A 21698-nucleotide genomic window follows, 5' to 3' on the forward strand; every position below is an offset into this window, starting at 1 on the left:
TTCCATCAAGAACATAACAGTTCTATAAAACCCAGATTTGAACGATCCTCCATCCTGTTGGCAAAATTTAACTACCAAATTCTAATCATTTATGGGTTTGCACAGTTTTATGTTAAAATTATCAAATATCAAATTATTAAATATAAATATCAAATAGGTATTGGGATATTTCTCTACAAATTTTCAAGATTGTTCCAAATTTTTCAAAAATTTTTTAGTAAACTTTATAATTGAGATAAAAGCTTTTAAAAGTTAAGTATATTGTGAACTGTTAACAGCGTGCATAAGAAAAACAGTGTTCAAAAAATTCCTAACCTAATAACTTATTTCCTTGTTCATAGCTAAGGGTATTTTAGACGCTTGATGACTCTTAAGGAACAAATTATTAAAAAAATCAAGTGGACTGAAATGGGTTCCTACAGTATTTCCTTATTCCTGTCATGCTTCGTGGCAGATATATTTTCGTTGTTGGTGAAATTAAAAACTTAAGTTCGCCTTTATTTGTTAAAATATTATAATTAGTGAGCACGCAGAGAGTGATGTTCTACCAAGGTTCTGAGCATTTTAAGCCACAGCTAGTAAAATTTATTTCCATTTTTCTTGTTACTTTCGAAAATCGATGAAATCGAATTTTTCGAAAGTATCTACGCTAGTATAAAATTTTTTTATCTCGGTAGCGGTAGGTCCTATGGGATCGCAGTACAGAAAATTTTTTTTTCTGTTTGTCCGTTCTCCGTTCTCATCTTTTGGTTTTCCTGAACAACTTTCGAACCGTGGAGCTACAAAATTGAAATTTGTCTCCTTTTTAACCTTCCACGAGGCACATAAGCTTATAAGAAATGACCCTAATCCGATGCCGGCATCCATCTTTTTTCGCGATTACCGACTGTTTTTTGGAACACGATAAGTGTCCGAAATTTGAAGCAATCGACTTCATATTTGGCACATATATGCAGCTTTGCTCCGGAACTTTGGGGGGGGGGGGGAGCTTGCAGAAATATATGTTTTCCTCCATAATCGTTCACCCGATCAACAAAATTCTTTAGCCAGCAGACGCAGAAGATCTAGTGCAATAACCTTTATTTTAGACATTGTTTCGGCTACATACAGGGCTTTCAAATTATAGACAAAAAACTAAACGACCTAGAAAATTGTTCGTTTTCAGAGTAAATTATTAGGCGCAAATCAAAAATCGTAAAAAATATGGCTAGTAGGAGGAGCTACCATTTGGAATTTGTGGTTTTCGTCTATCATATACGCTGCTCGGGATATTTGAAAAAATCCATATTGAAATCGCTATTTCGGGGGTTGTCAAGACGCGATGACGTCATTGATTATTACGGCGCACTACATGGTTTCAGAGAAAACTTATTTTCTCGAATACTATTTACTATTTTCTTGGACCTGGAAACGTGGAACATCCAGGGCTATAACCTCTACTTCGAACATTATTTGAATCATATACAGGGTGTGTCGTTTATGGGCAAAAAATCTAAAAAATCCTAAAAATTTTCGTTTTTTTTTGTAAATTATTGGCGATAAATCAAAAACCGTTAAAGATGGGATACGTTTATTTAAACAGCATCGAAACTGTATCGAGAGAGAGAGTTTCGGGTTTCGTCAATTATACAGGGCGCGAGATATTTGAAAAAGTATCAATCCACTATGTTATGATTTGTGCAAATTTTAATATTCACCGATGTTTGCTGTAACTTTAATTAGCATCCCAAACCTACCGACGTGATGTGAAGGACACTTTATACAGGGTTTATGCACAATAAAATTACATAGATTTTGCGAAAGTTCCATAGTGGTCGGCAGTGTTGTTGTTAGATATGATTGTGTAACATTGTAATTGGATATTTTGTTAAGTAGCTTGTCTTATCAATAACTAAATTACAACATATAAGATCGATCCATAATGAAATTTGGAATAAGTTTTATAAAAAAAAACGCTAGAATTTGTAAATGTACTACAGAGAATGAACAAAATAACAATTTTAATTTTTGGCGACAGAGATTTTCTTTAAACTTCTTAAAAGTCATTTAAAAACTAGAATCATCTCAAAGGAAGCACTAGGAAGTATACCACACAAACAACGAAACTAAGCATAAATATTTTTAAAATATATATACGATACCGAGTGTTCACAGTACAACAATTTGCGTCAAATTATCCAATTCGCGTTAGTTATTTGTTTGCCACGCTACATCTCAATTAAATCCGAGCGCGCCTAGATGCGTTGTAGTTCATTTGTTAAAGCCTAATTTACCACGCGGATGAACGAGACCCTAAAGCTGCTCCCGGAACAAACAATGGGACTAGTATTTTGTTGAGCACCTTTATAAATCATTTTACTCCATTTAGAGGATTTGTTCTGATTTCGAAGGTTAATTCTTCGTTCCCTTTACGTGTTGTCCGTATGACGTTTTGCGAATTTAAGCCGGTTATTTTTGCCGTGCTCGATGGGATGAATAAGTTTTCATCCCTTCGAAGTTACACAAGATCAAGTTTGGTTTATGAACTGATAAAAAAAAACATTCCCATTCATATAGAAGCCGTCAAAAATGAAAATGTGCAAATATGAGGTGCATTTGGAGGCGTTGACTTGACTACAAGTCCACAGGGAGATTCTTTTTGTATATTGTATTTTTTAGCTTTTGCAGTTGATATTTTTGACTGAACTTGATGTGCTCGACCGTGCTAAATATTTCTGAGAATTTATCATATTTTCTCAGACTGTCATAATTTTTGTATTTAACCTGAACAAAATAATTTTTTGAATTTGTTTATAAAGTATATTATTTTTTTAATACTCAGAAGTATTTACTTAATATTTCGCTTAAATTATTTAATGGTTATTTTCAAATATAATGGAATAAATGTGTGACTTATATTAATGTACCGAACACATTTCGCCAATTTTATCCGAAAGGAATCACGATTTTTAAACTTGCTAGGAAATTTTATTTATAATTTCATTACTACCAATAGGTTTTTTAGTTACCACTTATCGCAGCAATAGGGAAAATAAAACCACATTAGAGGAGAAACTGCGCTATAATGCAAGTAGTATTTTACATACAATCGATAAAAATCTATTAAAAAAGCAACACAAATTGCTACGCGCATTCCCCATTCTCCATTTCCGAGATTTTATTAATCACCTTCCCATATAGCACCTCGCGTATATTTTTAGCAGTCACAAAATCATTATGGCACCAGCTTCGTTCCTCGAGGATGTAATAACCGCATCGTGACCCGAGTTGTGAATACAATCTTGAACCAGACTAAAAGCAAACCATAATTGTAACATATTGACTTATTTATCGTAAGATTTCAACAAATTTAAGATTTAAGTGTTGGAGGTCAAACCGCCAATAACATTCGGAAATATAAATCGCGAAGTGATAATTTACCTTTTCAGTGGCGATAAAATCCCCCTTGCCAACAAACATAGCGATGGGAATCGGAATCTTGTGAAGAGGATAGGCGGGAGGCTGCTCCTGTGAATATATTTCCAGATTTTTCTTTTTACCATAATCAAACTGCCTAAAGTTTTTATTATTATAGTTTTGCGAATGATGGCTGATCACTTCGACTCCTACGGTGTCTTGAAACCTGTTAATAACTACCGGGATGTAGGTCTGAAACGTGAGGTCGTATTCAGTCGTATTCTAGAACTTGTTTCATATATTCGTTTAAAACTCAGGCTATTTTCACGTAATAGACATGAACCAAAATTTGTTCATATTTTTCTCAACCTTTAATCCGTAAACTATAGTTTATCTCCCACTCTAAGAAAAATCAATGCGGATTTCTTAATAACGATGGCTAACGAGGGTCCTCATAAGACGGATATACTCGACTATTCTAGATGTTGCTTGCGAAATTAACGAGAGATAAGGCCTGTACTTCACAAAAATGGCCCACGGCTTTCAATTAATATATCAATCGATATATGACCGGGCGTCGCGTTTATTATCGCATGGCAAAACCTGTATAAAATATGAAAAGACAAAAATTCTTTATACTTTTATATTGTTTATTATGTGCCATTTTTTTATTTATCCGACCCCGTATTTCATATATACTGTAATGTTAATTTTATGTCAAAAGTAACGTTTTAATATTTTCAAATCTATAACTTTTAAAATATCGAATATTGGAAAAATATGACTTGTAAGGATTTTACCATTTAAATTTGCAATATTAATTTTTGTAGTTTTTTATGTTTAAAATATCAACTCAGGCCACTATATTAGATCCACTTCTATTACAAAATCAACTCCAAATGTAAAGTGTGTCCCACTTAAAAACTGCACACCCATGTAAAATCTTTGTTCATAGTTCGATTTTTTCATGATTGTGTTCGGCATGTTCTTTGAGCCTAGTTGATATTTTTCGTCCCATCTCTCCATATATTCTTTGCCGCATATGCATGAAATGCTGTAAACTCCTGGCATCTCAAATGGAATTTTGTCTCTGACGGATCGGACGAAGATGTGGAGAGATTTTTGGACAAGTGATAAAAAAACCTCTGTTATCAACTCTCTTGCTTACAGAGACGTAAAACTATCTCAGGCCGAATTACTGAAGCCTGAATTAAACCACTTTACTTTTGCTCTTCTTTCTAACAATTTCCACATTAAAGATATTAAGCATTCCACCACAAAAAAACCTTTCACCATAACCTTCCGAAAGCAATCCTACACTTGAACTGTGCTCCTTATATTCAAAACATCACTGACCACATATCAAAAGTTCTAAAGAACTATAACGTAAAAACTAGACTTACCACTTGTCCAAAAATCTGTCCTTCGGTCCGTCAAAGACAAAATTCCGTTTGAGTTTATAGCATTCCGTGCATATGCGGCAAATAATATATTAAAGAGACCGGACGAAAAATATGAACTAGGCTCAAGGAACATGAAAGAGCCTTAAGACGATTAAGATTGTCTGGTTACTTATTGATTCCTACAGATTCTCGGATTTTTCGTTGGTTGAGGAATTGATTACGTGCAAAAAATGTAATGTAAATCTGGTTTTGATGTTGTACTTTTAACCAAAAATCTCTTAACATCTTCGATTCGTCAAAGTCAAAATTCCGTTTGAGGTACCAGGAGTTTGCATTCCATGCATATGCGGCAAGGAATACGTTGGAGAGACCGGACGACAAATATCAACTAGGCTCAAAGAATATGAAAGAGTCTTAAGATTTCGACAGTAAACTCGTCAGCAGCTCTGAAGAACAGGATGACTGGCGAAACGTTCGGCTCAGAAAAAATCGATGCAGGCGGAATCCAGAAATTTTGTAAAAGTACGGCAACGAATTCTCATTCAGGAATACTCAGAATCCAACTACACCAATTATAATGTTTCAATTCAAGGTGTTTGAAATATCGTTTGTGTCCCGCTCAAAGCTGTACAGCGTTTTAAAAATCTTTGATTACGGTTTAGTTTTGATAATTCTTTTTTGTTCGATAGATTTCACTGAAAGACATTAACGATTTCCTTAAAATTAAATATAATTAGAGAGGATTAGATATGAACTAAACAGATTTTATTTCTAATAATGAAACTAACAGAAATATCAAAATTGATTGACGCTGGTATACTGTTTGCTTTGTAAAACCAAGTTTGCAATGGAGAAGCGAATGTTTGACAGCATGACTTCAGATTGATGTAATAAGAAATATAAGGTTTTAGTGAGAGATCCGTTCAACAAAAAAAAAAATTATCAAAATCGAACCATAAAAGAAGATTTTACAAGGGTGTAAAATTCTTCAGTAGGACACACTGTATAACAAGGGCATAACGGCAGCATAAATTTCCAGGTACGTTTTTGAAAACAACTACAACTTGCCCACGAAAATACAAACATCCTCTATACATAAAAATATAATATTTTGAAAGCATAAGTGAATCCAAGCAACTTTCGTCTTTAAGTTACTTCTTACTTAGAGGTTGGTTGGTTGTACTCAATATTTTTTTATTTCATATCTTATTCTTTATTAGATAATTTACTACGTAATATGCAAAAATATTTAAATATTTAATTCTGAATTAACTTCTGGTAGACAAATAAATAAATGAGTATCTGAAAGTCACGAGCTTCAAAACGTATTCCTTTAAACACTGTTAAACAGAATCTTAGTAGTTCCTCGCAATCAGTTTGCCCTTAACATATTTAAACGTCAACTGATTTTTCTTCAATTTATAGAATAAAAACTATAGCTACAACGAAACAATTTACTTACCGGGTCTAACGCGGTAAAGTGAAATCCAAATACGAAATTTACCAAAAATATAGCGGCGTAATTTCCTACGGCTGTCAAAGACAAAAACTTGTATATCAATTTATTAACGAGGGTTAGTTTGGTGAATTCTCCGTTGAAGAATAAGTAAGTCAACGCCTGAAATTCTCCAGAGAATAAAACGGAATCCCTATTAGAAAATTATTTTCTACCCTAGCAAGCGGCCAAACTGATCGGTTGGCTACTATAGAGAAAACACCCTTAATTCCAATTAAGTAACCTACGGGTGCGAACGAAAGCATCCCTAACATTGTTTTGTCGCAGTGTTCTGGCGTCATGGAGCAATAAACATATCCACTAGTTGTCCCCATTGAATAACCTAGATAAATTGCTTTCTTGTCTGTGACGTTTCTGACCAATTCCATGGTTGCCTTTAAGTCGTGTATTCCAATGTCATGAAAACTATAGTTTTAAATTAGACTACAGAACCATATTATTTTGCTTACGTAAATTTCCAGTACTCGTGACTTCTGTACGTCAAGGATACATGTTCCTTGCTATATCTGGTTCCTCGGAAATTTACCATCCAAACGTCGTAACCCAAATATCCCAACACATATGCTAGAAGCCATAACTTTTTCATCTGCACATAGTGTATCCAAATAGAGGCAACAACACGCTCTCGACAAAAAATATTTTGAAAGTGTTTTCTGGGATTAAATTATATAATAACATATATATGCAATTGCGTCACCATTTGTTGTAATTTTTTTCCTTGTTACCTTTTTCAGGAGAATAAATCTGGTCACTAATAAATATACTATGTTTTTATAAACGTCAGTAACTTCGAAAAAAGGACTAAAGTAATTTTTGTTCAGAGAGTTAAAATTAATTTTTATCTGAGACGCACTTTGTTATCACTACCAGTAGACCAATTATACAAATAGAAAATACGTAAATGCAAGTCGATTGTTGAAGCCATTGCACTTCGTTTGAAAGGTTTCCAGGCCTTATTATGCAGATCGTCGAGGACAAAGTTGATTTTTTTTCGCATTAAGAAAAACAAAATTATGACATAAAAGAAGAAAATTGGAATTGGCATTTGGCCTCAAAAGTATGTGTCAAACTTACCCAAAGAGTTGTTACCCGAAAATAGCCAACATATTGAATTCGTGAACGCACCGTGTCCTAGTACAATGGGATGTTTTCTGTTACGCTCTTTATAAACTCGAATTACGGTAATAATGTAACCATCTTCTAACGTTAAAGTGTAATTTTCAGTGTGAAATCCCCACGTTCGCGCGATTGCAGACTAAAAAGTGTACCCAAAAAGGAAGGAATCGAATATATAATGATTTGGGCATCTACTAAATTACTAACTTTTAAGTATCAAAAACAAATAAGTTATATCAACTTTTCTATATCTTACTGAATCTAAGACGTCATAGTCATTCCGCCAACAATTTTTGCTCCAAGGGACAGCAAAGTCTTTATACGATTTGCACACTCGTATCGATCCATTTGCTTCTGGTATGTAGTATGCGAATAGAAGAAAGCTTAGACATTCTAACTTCACCATATTTACACTTCAATTTGCTGATTGCGATTATTGCATGACGTAAAATATAACTATCGTTACAAGAAAATGCAAACTATCTTATGCTTTTAACAAATTATAGCTCTAAAATAATTATTAACTATATAATTACGTTATCTAAAGTATGTAAAGTGTGTCCCATTTTGGTAGCAATTACAAAGGTATCTCGGTTATTTGTTATAATATTAATATTATGTATTAAGTTGCCCCTTGTATCTCAGCTGCCTAGCAACTAATGAAATATTTTTACGTAGAGACAGTTGCATATTCAGTTTTTTGTAAATGTAGGAGTTTTTGAAATATTGATCAACGTTCCTTTTTTTTCAATGCAACACCTTATATATTTTTCAAATAATTCACCTTTACAAGCTTGTCAAAAAGTTGTTAGTTATTAGTTATGTTAGTTGGTGGTTATCATAGAATTATACCCATATGTAATGACGTAATGCTGGTTGCCTATTATTCGCTGATTATTAAACATTGAAGATTGAAACACCAATGTTTTTCGACTAGCACTGATCGATATTTCACATATCTTAATATAAAGATATGTAAACCATCGGGACATGTATTATTTTCAATGAGTCACCGCTGTTGGTAATATATTAAAAAACAATACACAAAAACTACGTCATTACAAATGATTATAATTCCGACTATAATAGTCTTATTTGCGTAAATATTGTGATTGATTTTTAGTTAGTATTTTTGAATTTATTTTTTGTGTTATTTATGTTTTGTGTTGTGTTATGAAAATGTTGTTCTAGGATATCTCTTTAACCATTTGCTTGTTTTCGATATTGCCATCAAGAACCAATTATATCTAAATTAACAGAATTTGACAAATCTTGTTCAAAAACATATAATTAAGAAAATCGAAAGGCTGAGGAAGTCACAATTTTGGCTAATGCGGTATTGGCTTGCCGTATTAAATACTGCAATATCATGAAAATGAGTTTCGAAAAACTAAAAATCAAAGAATTGTGAAAAAGTATACGAACACCATTGTAAGCTTGGCCAGCCTTAACGCTACGGAGATAACAAACATCTACCAGTTAGCTTCACAATGTTGACAAGATGTTGACAAGAAAGTTAGCTGACCCAGGAAGAAATATCTGTGTCCTACCTGTATATTAGGGACACAGATATTTTTTTTATAATCGATGAAAATTTAACAGTAAACTTCTATATAGAAAATTTTAGACACTGCTCTAACCGATCGGCTTAATGATGTTTACAAAATTATCTTGTTAGTTAAATTACTTTAAATATAAAATATTGTTAATAGCATTAGTTTCAAAGGATACTGTTTCGCATGGTCTATTGAAAATTGAGAATTGATTAACATCAATATCATCGAAAAAAATCAAACGTTTGTAAATCCTGCCGAAATAGATAAAAAATTGACCACTTCAAAAGTTTTACTGGAATTCGATTTCATGTATTTTATTAAATTAACAAGGAGCTGAAATTGAAGAGTTACCTAAAAATGTAATATATCTTTATGACGATTTTGTTTTTGCCATCTTTGGTCCCACAAAAAATATCTCAGGTTCGCAAAAACCCGAAGGTTTTTCTTTGCTATTAACCGAGATATCCAATTGCAACAAAAGAAAACCTACAGGGTGTCCTAAACGTTGCACGCCACATAAAAATCAACGTCGTGATGCAGAAATACACGCCCGACCACAATAAATAACAGTATTGACAAAAAATAGGACGAAACTTATTAAATTATTAATATTCAGGCAAATATTTGCCGATGTAGGGAAGAGAGGTTGTAAAATATGCAAACAAGCCGCGGGCGTGTTTTACAACTGAAATGACATTATTAGAGCACACGGCAGATAAATGCAAATTTATGCAGATGTTCGTGTAGATGAAGTAAACGCTGAATATGTTTTAGTTACACGTATAAATGATTCTCTCTCCGAACTAGCAACTGCATGTTGTGTGAAATTCAAAAACTTTGTTGACCTGTTTCGTTTTGTACGCGTTAGTAACGATGGTAGTTACGCGGCAACGTATATATAAAGTAAATGCTTGCGGAAGTTTTCTACACATATTTTAATATTTCAGTCAGATAAAGCAAACATGAAAGTTAAATACGAAAGCACAATTATAAATTTAGTATCTCACCACAACTAATACGTGCTTATGGAGGTTGAACTTATAGAAGCATTACTCGTCAATAGCATTTAAATTCTTGGAAATATAAAGGAAAACTCAACATTCAAGTTCTAAATAAGGAAACTGAAATTTTAAGAAGTGCACCATGTTTAATAATTATTTACACGCAGGACGTTAGAAAAATAGTAGGTGACTCCTATCCTTTACCCTAAATAGTACGACTTTCCTTATGTTTTTTGTTTTCAATTTAACTTTTTCAATTGATTTTTCAAGCGTTAGTTGCACGTAGTATTTTTTCAACTAACTAACTAAACCAATTCAATTCAATTCATCGATTAACTGTCAAACGAATCGTAGGTCAGATGATTAAAAATATATAATAAAGGAAGCTTGAAATCAATGTTCTATAAGAAACAAATAAAAAATATAAAATTCAATACCCTAAATACAAAAAAATAACTTCAAGTCCATAGACGTTCGTCAGAAAAAATGCTAGTTCACTTCCCATTTTTTTCATTACTTCATTGAGTTTTTTGCTAAAAATCGTACAGCAGCATGTTTAAATGTGCTCCAAATTCGAAAAAGTAATCTCAAAATGGACCAGGTAGGTAATATGAGTGTAATATGGAACAAATTTCAAAAAGTTATCTTAATATATGAAGCTAACGTGACGCCCTGTATATTCAAAACAAAGTGTTCTAATGAAAAATGATAAAACGAAATATTTTAATCAAAAGAATGTACGGTAAATTTATTTTGTCCATCTTAATTAAAATTTTATTACAAATGAAACACATTACTTTTATTTTTATGTATATATAAGAAAGTGCCTTCAACTCCTAGTGAAATCAAACAATAAGTACAATTTACTATTTGAATCAGTGGTCGTCAAAAATTAGCCGTAACAACTTGCAATATATTTTGTGCAGAAATACCCTTCTTTTCTTTGACGTATTTGCCCTCACAATCCAAATCCCAAATGAAATGACAACGCATTTGATTTTTTAATAAAAGTAAGCACATTTTATTTTCATTTGTCATTTGAGTATTCCTTTGATAACAAAAATTCAAAAATTATATTTCAAGATTCTTCCAGTTCACTCTATAAAAAATGAAATTAGTGAGTGAATTCAGTATTTTGTCGGTATACTGCTTCCATGAAAAAACTCCCTGAGGCACTATGCGCAATGTGAGTAGATAGGGTAAAATCTAAAAAAACCACTAAGCCAAAAAATTAAAGAAAAGGATCTTAAAAAGTCAAGTTTAACTTAACGGTTTCCAGAGCATACAAAAAGAACGTGAGTCAACCCACACGCTAAAGTTGGCTTTATTTGAAATTGACAAAGTTTGGAAGTAAAACTTTTCTCTTGCAAGCATCAGTCTAGATCTACTTAAATCTTCATTTTATTTAAATAGTTCGTAGAGCTAAAAGTTGAACAAACGATTGCATTATCCAGTTAGTGAAATTATAAAGCACAAGCAAGTTTAATCGGTTTTGCGAAATCGACGTTTCGCAGCATTAACATTTATGTTGAAGCGTAAGGCGCTGGTTTTACTGCGAATCCGGACGTAATCCCTAATCTGTCAAACCAAATAAAAACCCCATTTTTCTTTTGTCTTTCCCTGCGGGCCGAGCATGGTAGAGATTAGAATTTTTCCGAGGGACAATATTGAACACGTTTCCCTCGATGAATCGATTCCAAGTGAGTTTAAAAAAGCGTTTTTAAGAATGTTTTCATAAAAAATCATGCCATGGAATTTTTATTTACTTTCTTCGCTCGCATATGTAGCTTGTAATTACACGTGACGAATAAAGTAACTAAATTGCATCTAAATTATGATTATCTATGTATCCTCACTTATATTTGTTTCGCCATAATTTGTTTAAACATGTCTGTTGCTAAGTACAAACTCAATCACATAGTTCTGCCTATGACGCATATGTTGCGTCACGGCCTTCCAGCACCACCAAATTTTAGGTAGTCAGCACTAACTAACCAAAACTAACCAATATAATATAGTTGTCTATGGTAGTCAGTATTTTGCCAGGTTTCGACAGGAGCTGTTGCTTTTTTTTGTACAGTTTTGGCGCATCTGAGCACGTGAGCATTGTGGGTTTTGGGAATTTCTTCAAAGAAGTAGTGTCATGGATAGGGCGCAAAAAAGACGTTTTGAGCGGGATAGAAAGAGACCTTTAACGGATGATAAACTACTGACCTTGAGTAATGCTTCAGAAAGTGATGAGGAACCGTTTATAGATAGTGGATAGCAGCCGCCTTTTCCTGGTCCATTGCCAAATAGTAATAACTTGTCGAGTATTGGATGGACTGACGGGATAAACTTGAAACAATTTCCATTCTCAGGTAATCCTGGATTACGAGTGAATGGATTTTTTAAATTATTAATCACAGATGAGTTGTTAATACATATTGCTGAAGAGACGAATCGATATACAGAACAAGTTTTTCTTAGCGAGAAAACTAATGAGCAATCTCGAATTACGACTTGGGAACCACTTACACTTTCCGAAATCAAAGTGTTTTTGGATTTAAGGCTTCATATGGGTCGCATTCAAACAAAGAGAACTCGGGATTATTGGAAGACAGAAGAGCTTTACAACTTGGCTTTTTTTTCGCAACATATGAGTTGAAACCGATTTCTACTCATAATGCGTCGCTTGCATTTTTCAAAAGACCCAAAGAGAGGAGAACCTGGGTTCGGAGATCGATTGCATAAAATAAGATTCATTCAAGATTATATAAATAGTAAAATGGATGAAATTTATTATCCCAAAAAAATCTGTCCCTTGATAAGTTCATGGTTTTATGGCGAAGACGATTACTTTTTCTTATATTCATTAACAATAAGAAGCATAAGTTTGGTGTAAAATTGTATATCTTTTGCGAACCCTCCAGTTTAGTTTTAAAAGTAAGAATTTACACTGGTACAGAAGATGATATGTCCGGCAAAGGTCATGTTACGAATGTTGTTTTAGCATTCATTCAAAAGTATGTAGGCATTGGACATAGTGTATTATGGATAATTTTTATAATAGTTTTTCTCTGGCCAAAGAGCTTCTCCTAAGAAACACCAAGACCAAATGCTTTCTTATTATTCCTCTGAAAAAAAAAAAACTCTAAGATGGTGTTTGTGCACTTTTTGTTCATTGCAACATTATTTTCTAATATTTAATCAATGTTCTTCCAAGGAAAATCTTGATTACTACAGTTTTCGGCATACTCTTATAAAAGAAAACATAACAAACAAACAAGCCCAGCTACGTTAAATATAGCCACTGAACATCGTTTCTTGAAGTTCAATAGAGCATTGTCGTTATAAAGGAAAGCAAATATAGTTTCTGTATGATTGGCAGTGACACATGTGTTGCGCCAACGGCTTTCCAAGGGAAAAGCTTTTGCGCCAGGCCGATGACGCAACCCTTGAGTCAGCTCAAAATGTCATTGAAATCTGTCCAATTGATATCTGAAAATATAAAGAAATATTTTTAAAGAGTCTTTCTGAATCTTTTATCACACAAAAGTTTTTCAGTTTTAGGCTGCCAGCAAACGTGTTAAAGCCATGTGAATTTTCTAACGTGTTTGCGATTCTTGCAACCACAAGTGCTTCAAAATAGTTACTTGAAACATCTGAAAATTGTTAATTGTACTTGAATTCTCCATTTGTAAAATAACTGTATATATATTAAACTTTAAATGCAATTTCCTTGAAATCTATTCACTATCTTGAACTAAACGAAGAACAACTTTCCTATATTTAACAGGAATAATCTTAAGTCACATACAGTCATAGGTACAAATTTAACTTCACATGTACCACCAATCTTTTCTACCAAAAAAAAGTTCAGAGAATTTTTCGACAAATCAAGCACGCAAATATTACTACGTTTCTACGAAAATGGCTCTGCTTTGGCGAACAGTGACTATTCCATATTTTAATATAAAATCCTCAGTTACGTCGAGCTCTTGTTTTTCTCCCACAGTCCTTATTTGGAATATTTCATATCACATGATTTCTGCAACTACTACTAGCAGTGGTTTATAAGGTGTAAGTAATAGGTATGGAGAGTAAAATTGTTTTGTACACCGATTAATAACGAAATAATTATAATTAAGTTATAGTGCTCAAAATCTTAAAGAAATGTGCAGCAAATTACTCTTTTCTTTAGCTACTATTTTGCTACTCCATTTGTTCAGTCCACAACAAGCATAACAAACATACACAATAAAATTAACTTCAATATAAAAGGTTTGAAGGATTTCTCCTTGATAGGAAATATCTAAAACGTTCTATTATCCTCCTGGGGTGACTAGCTAGCTGAATCTTCAATTATTGGCCTTGAATGAACAAATCCATAGAGTCTTATAAAGTCCTCAAAAGGGAACGGGAAAATATATAGCTGGGGAATTGCTCACATCTTAAAGAAATGTGCAGCAGCTACTCTTTTGCTACCCCATTTCCTCAGGCATAACAAACATACACAATAAAATTAACTTTAATATAGGAAAGGTCTAGAACGTTCTATCATTCTCCTGGGGCGACTTGCTAACTGAATCTTCAATCGATAGTGCCTTTCAACAGGCAACATCCGTGTGTATAATTAATAAACTCAACTCCCTGAATTCTTCCACAAGACTTACGGTATCATTAGGCCTGGACACAGGCTTGAATGCACAAATCTGTAAACTCCTATAAAGTCCCCAAAAGGGAACGGGAAAAAATATAGTTTCACACTTGGTCACACTACAAGCTACGACATTCATAACATATTCTGAAAAACATTTTCTTATGAAAGTTGTACCATAAGGATGGATTTGTAAATGTTACTCTTGGGAAACGCAACTTGCTGAACAAAATCACACAACAAATAATCAGGTGGATATCGGATTTCCATCTGCGGCACGTATTGGAAAAAATAAATAAAATCTAAATGCGTGAAACGAAAGCTGGAGGCGTCTTTCTTCAAATTAAATCTCGGCTGATTAGAATTTAACCGAGTGAGGCGGTGGCTCGTTTCGCGAATCAGCGAGCCGAAAAATCATGTCGCAGGAGACGGTAACGCGTTTAAGGTAATTGGGAGGGAGATTGGGGTTCGGTTGCAGCCATAGGGATAACGCGGTTTGCAAATTTATCACATACCTGAGATTAATACAGGTTCTCCGTAACCTTACCTCTTTCGGACTAAGCGGCCCAATTAGGAATCTATCGATTCGACAAACGTTCCTTGCATTATTTTACCTGCGAAATGATCTGCTTCCTTTTGGTAGCACAATATATTTATTACGCGAGAGGTTCCTAATGAATCGGCTAAGTAATCTAAATAATTTCGTTTGATGTCGGAAGCGGAGCGAAATTACTGAGTGGTCGTTGAAGAAATCGTTACCGGTTTTACACAGTGTTTATACAGTGTGACAAAATTTACAGACAGATGCTTAGGCAAGTGCTCCAAATTATAGTGTCGTTATTGCGTTGGAAATAGGAGGTGTCACAGGGTGAGCCTCATAAGACTTCCATTGACAAAGGTGTTATTATTAATTTGAAAAGTTGGAAAAATAAATCAAGTTGTTATTATCAGAACCTCTCGGCTTCATATTTTGCCATGGTTATAATTTTTATTTTTTCTTATGGACACTGGGTCAGGTACTTTTATTACTAACCAACTAACCAAAACTCAAAACTATCGAAAAATTTGAAATATCATTTTTCCATTTAAAGCTTTTTTGATCCAGCAATTAAGATTAAATTTAATCCCAAAGGCAAAACAGACTGAACATAAGAAAACTGGAAATAAATTCTCCTCTTTGGTTGATTTCAAGAATCCTGTTCATCGCCATTTTTTTTAGGAAACCCCGCAATAAATACCATTGTTGTTTCAATAATATTAAAGAAATAGTATATTATTCCATAAGTTTCATAAGCGACGCTTCAGTTTACTTTACTTTCTGTACTGCCATTAGTTTTAGGTTACATTTTTGCAAAACAACATGCAGAATTTACAAATGTTACCGCACCAGGTTAATGAAGCTGACATCTTAAAATGACACTTTGCTCACGCTTGATCGGTGTATAATTTGATATTTTAGAATACAAAGTTTAGAAACTAGCAAAAATAATAAGAGATATTTAAAACATTAACTCCTGATTCTCACGAAAGAACTATTTTCAGGTGTTATATGAATTTTATGCAATAAAGAGCTATGTTCGTTCGCTGGTCAATATTTTGATATATAACTTGCTCATTTGTTCATGAAACTCCATCCCGATAAAACAAAATAGGTCTTACAGTTTTGGATCTATTTCATTTTCCCCCCAATGTTTCCGAAATTGTCAAAAATAAATTATTCCAATTTTTTAGCGGAATATTATTTCTCAGAATCACCGATACTGATGACAGCAGGACTTGAAAGATTAATCTTAATCTCAATCCAGTTATAGTTTCTACCTGCGATTCTACATATACGATGCTGGAAATTTGTTTGAATCTACTCTGTTTCAGAAACAATGGCTCATCCATTAGCATGTCGCAGTAGCCAAGTATGTCAAGAAATCGGAGATTGTAATGTCTATTGGACTGAATTGGATTGTTGAAAATTCCCTTTGCAAAATGGATTACTTCCTTAAGAACAAGTTTGATGCAGCCTCGTTGCACACTGAAATTTCAAAGAACACGCCAGAAGCAAGTGTAATAAAAAAATGGTTCTCTCTTACGACGACGGTCAAAATTATACAACAATGGATAGAGCTTATCGAACAATGGAATGGAGTGCTGTTACATTGGACGCCGCGAGCAAGAAGATATAAATGCTTCACTTTAACGTTATAATACCAAAACTTTCTCGTTTAGTGTATTCAGCGCACAAATCTCATTTACCAATTAATTGAACCCTAGCGATCATCGAGCTTAAGGTGACTCTGAACAAAACGGCTTAGAAGTTTGACTCTAGTTTCGATTCGCATAGTGTATTGAACGGACTAACTAACCTATTAACGAAATCTTAATCGCTTGCAGTTCGTATTTCAGGCACATAAGAGTATACACAGTTGAATTTTAAAAAGACTTACCTTTTATTTCATGGGTCGTTTCGATTAGAGCTTGGTTATATGCGTTCAAGTTGTTCTGAGAAATTTGACTATTATCCAGTAGCCGAAGGGTGACATTGAACGTCCTCGAGGGTGCGGAAAGTCCATTCAGCGTTATGAAAACCGCCGTGGTCTTGCCTGGCACAGCTATTTCCGGTGCGACGACACTGAATCCTCTGAAAATAAATTGAGCTGAAAGCTACGCTTGGCTAGCGAATTAAATGAAACATTACTTGAAACAAAAAAGCACTTAGTCTTTTTTAACTATTAAAGAACCATAATCGGCGTTGATGTTTGAACCTTCTTCAGTAATGTTCTTACAAAATACACACACACACACACACACACATATATATATATATATATATATATATATATATATATATATATATATATATATATATATATATATATATATATATATATATATATATATATATATATATATATATATATATATATATATATATATATATATATATATATATATATATATATATATATATATATATATATATATATATATATATGTATATGTATATATATATATATATATATATATATATATATATATATATATATATATATATATATATATATATATATAATTTATTTTAAAGACCAATTTTTTAATTGTTTGATGATGACTGTAGTTTAAATTTTACTATGTATTTACAATATAGTTTAAAATTTTCCAGCCCCTATCTTTATGAAATTACTCAAAATTATATTATAAAATTTTGTATACCTTGCAAATTGTGGTCTTCCAGTTACGAGATAAGAAAAAAGTGAATATAATCGCCTAGAGTGAAACGTGTTCATTGAGTACGCGAAAGTTAGCCGAAAAATATAGTGCTGGGAAAACACAAATTATCGAAATTTTGAAAAATAAAGATGAATTAAAAAGGATGGTTGAGGAAGGTGGTAACTTCGACCAATAGCGAACATTTCCAAAGTTCGAAGGATTGGCCTTGGATCAAGTCGTTTAAATTAGTTTTGCAAGACAAGAAATAAAGCTATTGCAATATCTGGGCCGCGGCTTAGACAAAAAGCAATGGAGGCAGCAAGCAGTTTGAAGATGGATCAAATGGATAGTTGGAAATTTTCTGTGGGCGACACAATTTAACTTTTAGGAAAGGAAAAAGGTTTTTCAAAGGCCGGATTCTCCTATGTTATCCAAGAAGATACAATGTTTGATACAGAAGACAGAATACCACTTGCTCACCTCTTTGCAAAAGTTTGTGACTTAATTTCGGATTTAGATAAATAATTTGCTTTTATTGAAAGTGATTTGCCCACAGAGTACTAACTTCCGTATTACGGAAATTGCAGGAACTGCGCAATAATGATGAGGATAAAAACTCTCATGATAGTGATATGGATAAATGTCAAACACCAAAACCTAGTTTATCTAGCATGACCTAAGTTTGCACAAAATAAAGGAACATACAAAATTATTTAATGAGTCATAATAAAGGTGAAATTTTTATGGATATGATTTGTGGAAAAATTTAAAGCAAACAAAGCTTAAAACATACTTTAAAAAAGCAAATTTCTTTTTTATATGAATATCTTGCAATATTTATGTGACGTATAAATAATGAACATCTGTATATCAAGTATTGTTGTAATATCTACTACCCGCTCATATGTATATTTATGTTTATATTGATTGGTAAAATTAAGAAAGAATCTCAAATAAACAATAATTGTATTTGTGGGAGGCAAAACCTGAAAATAACGGCCAATATCGCTTCATTTTTTGAAAGCCGTTATTGACAGGTTTTACTGTATAACATTTACGTATATTATTATTTTATGCAGAATATTTATGATAACTTTATAATCGGGTAAGAGACTGGATCTTATATTTTTATATTCTTTTACTTATTTAATTAAAAGGCGATTTCGTTATGTTTTACTCAGTTTTTATAAAAAAAAAGTCATTCATTTTGGCTTAAACCTACAGTTTGATGTGTATTTCCCACGCCATGCCTAACGCAAAATATGATAACTTATTACTCCTGCATCATATTCGTCATTGTTCGCCGCCTCCATTATTATTTATTACGACGCACCGAAAACATAAGCGTAATAAACAAACTAGGTCGGATGAAAAGTAGTAGGCAACAAAGGCCTATCCATCAGCAATGACAATTCAATCTTTTATAATGGCGTTCACGCAAATGGAGTAGGAACTTTATGGACCGTCCGACTGATGAACTGTCCAGCGGAAAATATTGGGAATATTTAGCATTGTACGTGTTGGAGGCAGGCGGTTATCAGTTTGGTAAAAAAAACGTCGGATATTAATCGATTGATAGAACTATAAAGTAGATATTGTAAATGCGAAAATTCTACTCTGGTTATAACACATTGTTTTTAACCTCTTATACAAGTGTGGCAGGCTGTAGAACTTATAGGTACAAATTTTTAACAAATTCAGACCAACAATTTAACCTCCCCACCTTTGATAAGTGTTAGAAACTGTAAAGTAATCTTATTAAAAGCAATAAGAATTTTCTTGTTGAAAGATTGCATTAATCTGCAGTTGTCAATTGTGTTTCCATCTTTAACATAAGCGCTGAAATTCCAAAATTAAAACAAAATTTTCAGGGGTTTCATAGATAGTGCATTTTATACATTAGTTAGTGCTTTATACTATATATTGATATTATATTTATGTTTGGACTTAGTATAGCTATTATAAGTAATGAATCTAGTTTGTGTTACGCTATAATAAATAAATAAAATGGCCTTTATTTTAAGCTCGACGAAGGTCAGCTGAACTGTTAACTTGCAAGATATGGATCAAGCAATAAAACAAAAAAGGAAAACAATAAAAAAACAATATTAAATAAAGAGAATTGATTAATAATCTAGGTAGTTGCCCGTATGAGATATTTTTTTAAATGAAATTTAAAAGCGCAATGAAAGACATTCTGTGATTAGTAGTAGTCTAACAGACGTATACGAGAAGCAGCTTTCAGTCATGGACTTCTTAATTTTAGGTATTTCATACTGACAATTGAAGCGGGTTTCACAGAAATGAATGCGATTTCTGCAAGCCAGTTTTTCCAGCAACTATGAGGGACATCCAGTTTTGAGTAGTTTGTAAAGAAAACAAGAAAAATGTATTTCTTCTCGCCTCAATATGTTTAACCATTTTAAGTTGGGAAGTTTATAACTTAATCGAATATAGGTATTCTGTACAAAATATATTAATGCGAACCTATTCGGATTCGATTTCAAGCCATAATCATTTGAGTATTTAAAGACCGATTCCAAGCATTTATTTAGTCTCCTTGCCACTTCTACTGCATCAGACCGGGAAAAACAAATATGTATTTGCGTGTCATCAGTATACCTGTCACTATTGAACCCGCCAAAGCAACCCGACCTATCTGCTGTATAAATAATGAAGAATAGACGTCCTAATAATGTGTCTTGAAGGATCCCCCTGTCAACTTCTAAGGCTTTCGATCTAATGTTGTCAATCGAAACTAGCTGATATCTGTGACCCAGATAATTACGTATCAATAAGACCAAAGCCGATGTTTCCCCTTTATCTGCTGCTGAGAGAATATATCATTCAAAACTTTGAGCAAAGCCGTAGTCGTACTGTACCCTTTGCGAAATCCTGAATGAAATTTAGGTAAAAGGATGTTATTGGTGAAATAACCACAGATCTGCCTATAAATCAGTTTTTCAAATACTTTAGAAAGCACTGGCAACAGACTAATAGGTCGAAGATCTGCGACGTTGGTAGGCTTGCTCATTTTTGGTAACGATATAACCTCGGCTATCTTCCACTGCACAAGAAATATACAGTTTTCAATACAAAGATTAAAAAGTTGAGTAATAATAGGCCGTATAGTTGGACAGCAAAGTTTTAGCATTTCTAGTGTAATTCCATCCGTGCCTTGCGATATACATTTTGTACTAAGATATCTGGCAATGGTATCAAAGCCAACAGTATTAGGAATCTGACGCACTGAATCAACAAAATATTGATTAATGAGCTCAGATGTTTAGAAATATCGACGTCCTTCTTTTATCTGTTGTAGATGTTCAGATGGTCTATTAGTCTTCCAAATCTCTTTTGACGTTTTTCTAATAGCGCGAGGTGGCTGTTAGTGACTAGATAATTAAATCTATAGAACCGCTAAAGCATTATCTAACTAATCCGTAGAATAGCTAGGATAACCCCTGAAGTTAGGAAATTTAGATTTTATATAGAAGTTTTCGTACCGTTAAATTTCAAAAGCTGGTTTTACTAATTTCGATTTTCTCTCCTGCCACCTTTAGTTTTGTTTCGCTAATTTTCAGGAGTCGCAGGATGTTACTCTTCCTCATAATATGCATTTGATGCTTAGGCTAGCTTAGAATTAACGGAAACTCGCCAAAACTATCCCTTACTGTAGCACAGAGTTGAATTGTTTCATTAAAGTAAATTGTTCTTTATATAATAATAAAAACAAAATTATGATCATCATGTCCTTTCTGCTCGTTTGTATGGCGTATGGATATTAACAAAGGAAACTACCAAGCCTTTGAACTTTCGCAATACAGGAGGAGCTTGAAGATATCATGGATCTACAAAATTACAAACATC

The 21698-nt window shown here is 33.2% G+C and overlaps 2 protein-coding genes across 2 annotated transcripts in view; both read right to left on the reverse strand.

Annotated features, from left to right (window-relative positions):
• The window catches only part of LOC132700699 (C3 and PZP-like alpha-2-macroglobulin domain-containing protein 8), a 152702-nt gene that overhangs the window by 42379 nt on the left and 88625 nt on the right, over positions 1-21698 (reverse strand). Inside the window, exon 3 of the mRNA XM_060668186.1 lies at positions 17066-17259. Within this exon, the coding sequence (XP_060524169.1) occupies positions 17066-17259 (194 nt within the window). The remainder of the gene's footprint in view (positions 1-17065; positions 17260-21698) is intronic.
• On the reverse strand, positions 3054-7884 carry LOC132700532 (lipase 1-like). Its single transcript, XM_060667912.1, has 7 exons — positions 7688-7884; positions 7390-7570; positions 6765-6879; positions 6471-6720; positions 6262-6417; positions 3421-3648; positions 3054-3291 (listed from the first exon to the last, which is right to left on the reverse strand). The coding sequence occupies exons 1-7, from the start codon at positions 7835-7837 to the stop codon at positions 3124-3126; spliced, it is 1248 nt and encodes a 415-aa protein (XP_060523895.1). The 5' UTR covers positions 7838-7884; the 3' UTR covers positions 3054-3123.

This window comes from Cylas formicarius, unplaced genomic scaffold (assembly GCF_029955315.1).
Source record: "Cylas formicarius isolate icCylForm1 unplaced genomic scaffold, icCylForm1.1 PGA_scaffold_4__25_contigs__length_36172078, whole genome shotgun sequence".
In the NCBI taxonomy this organism is placed as follows: domain Eukaryota; kingdom Metazoa; phylum Arthropoda; class Insecta; order Coleoptera; family Brentidae; genus Cylas; species Cylas formicarius.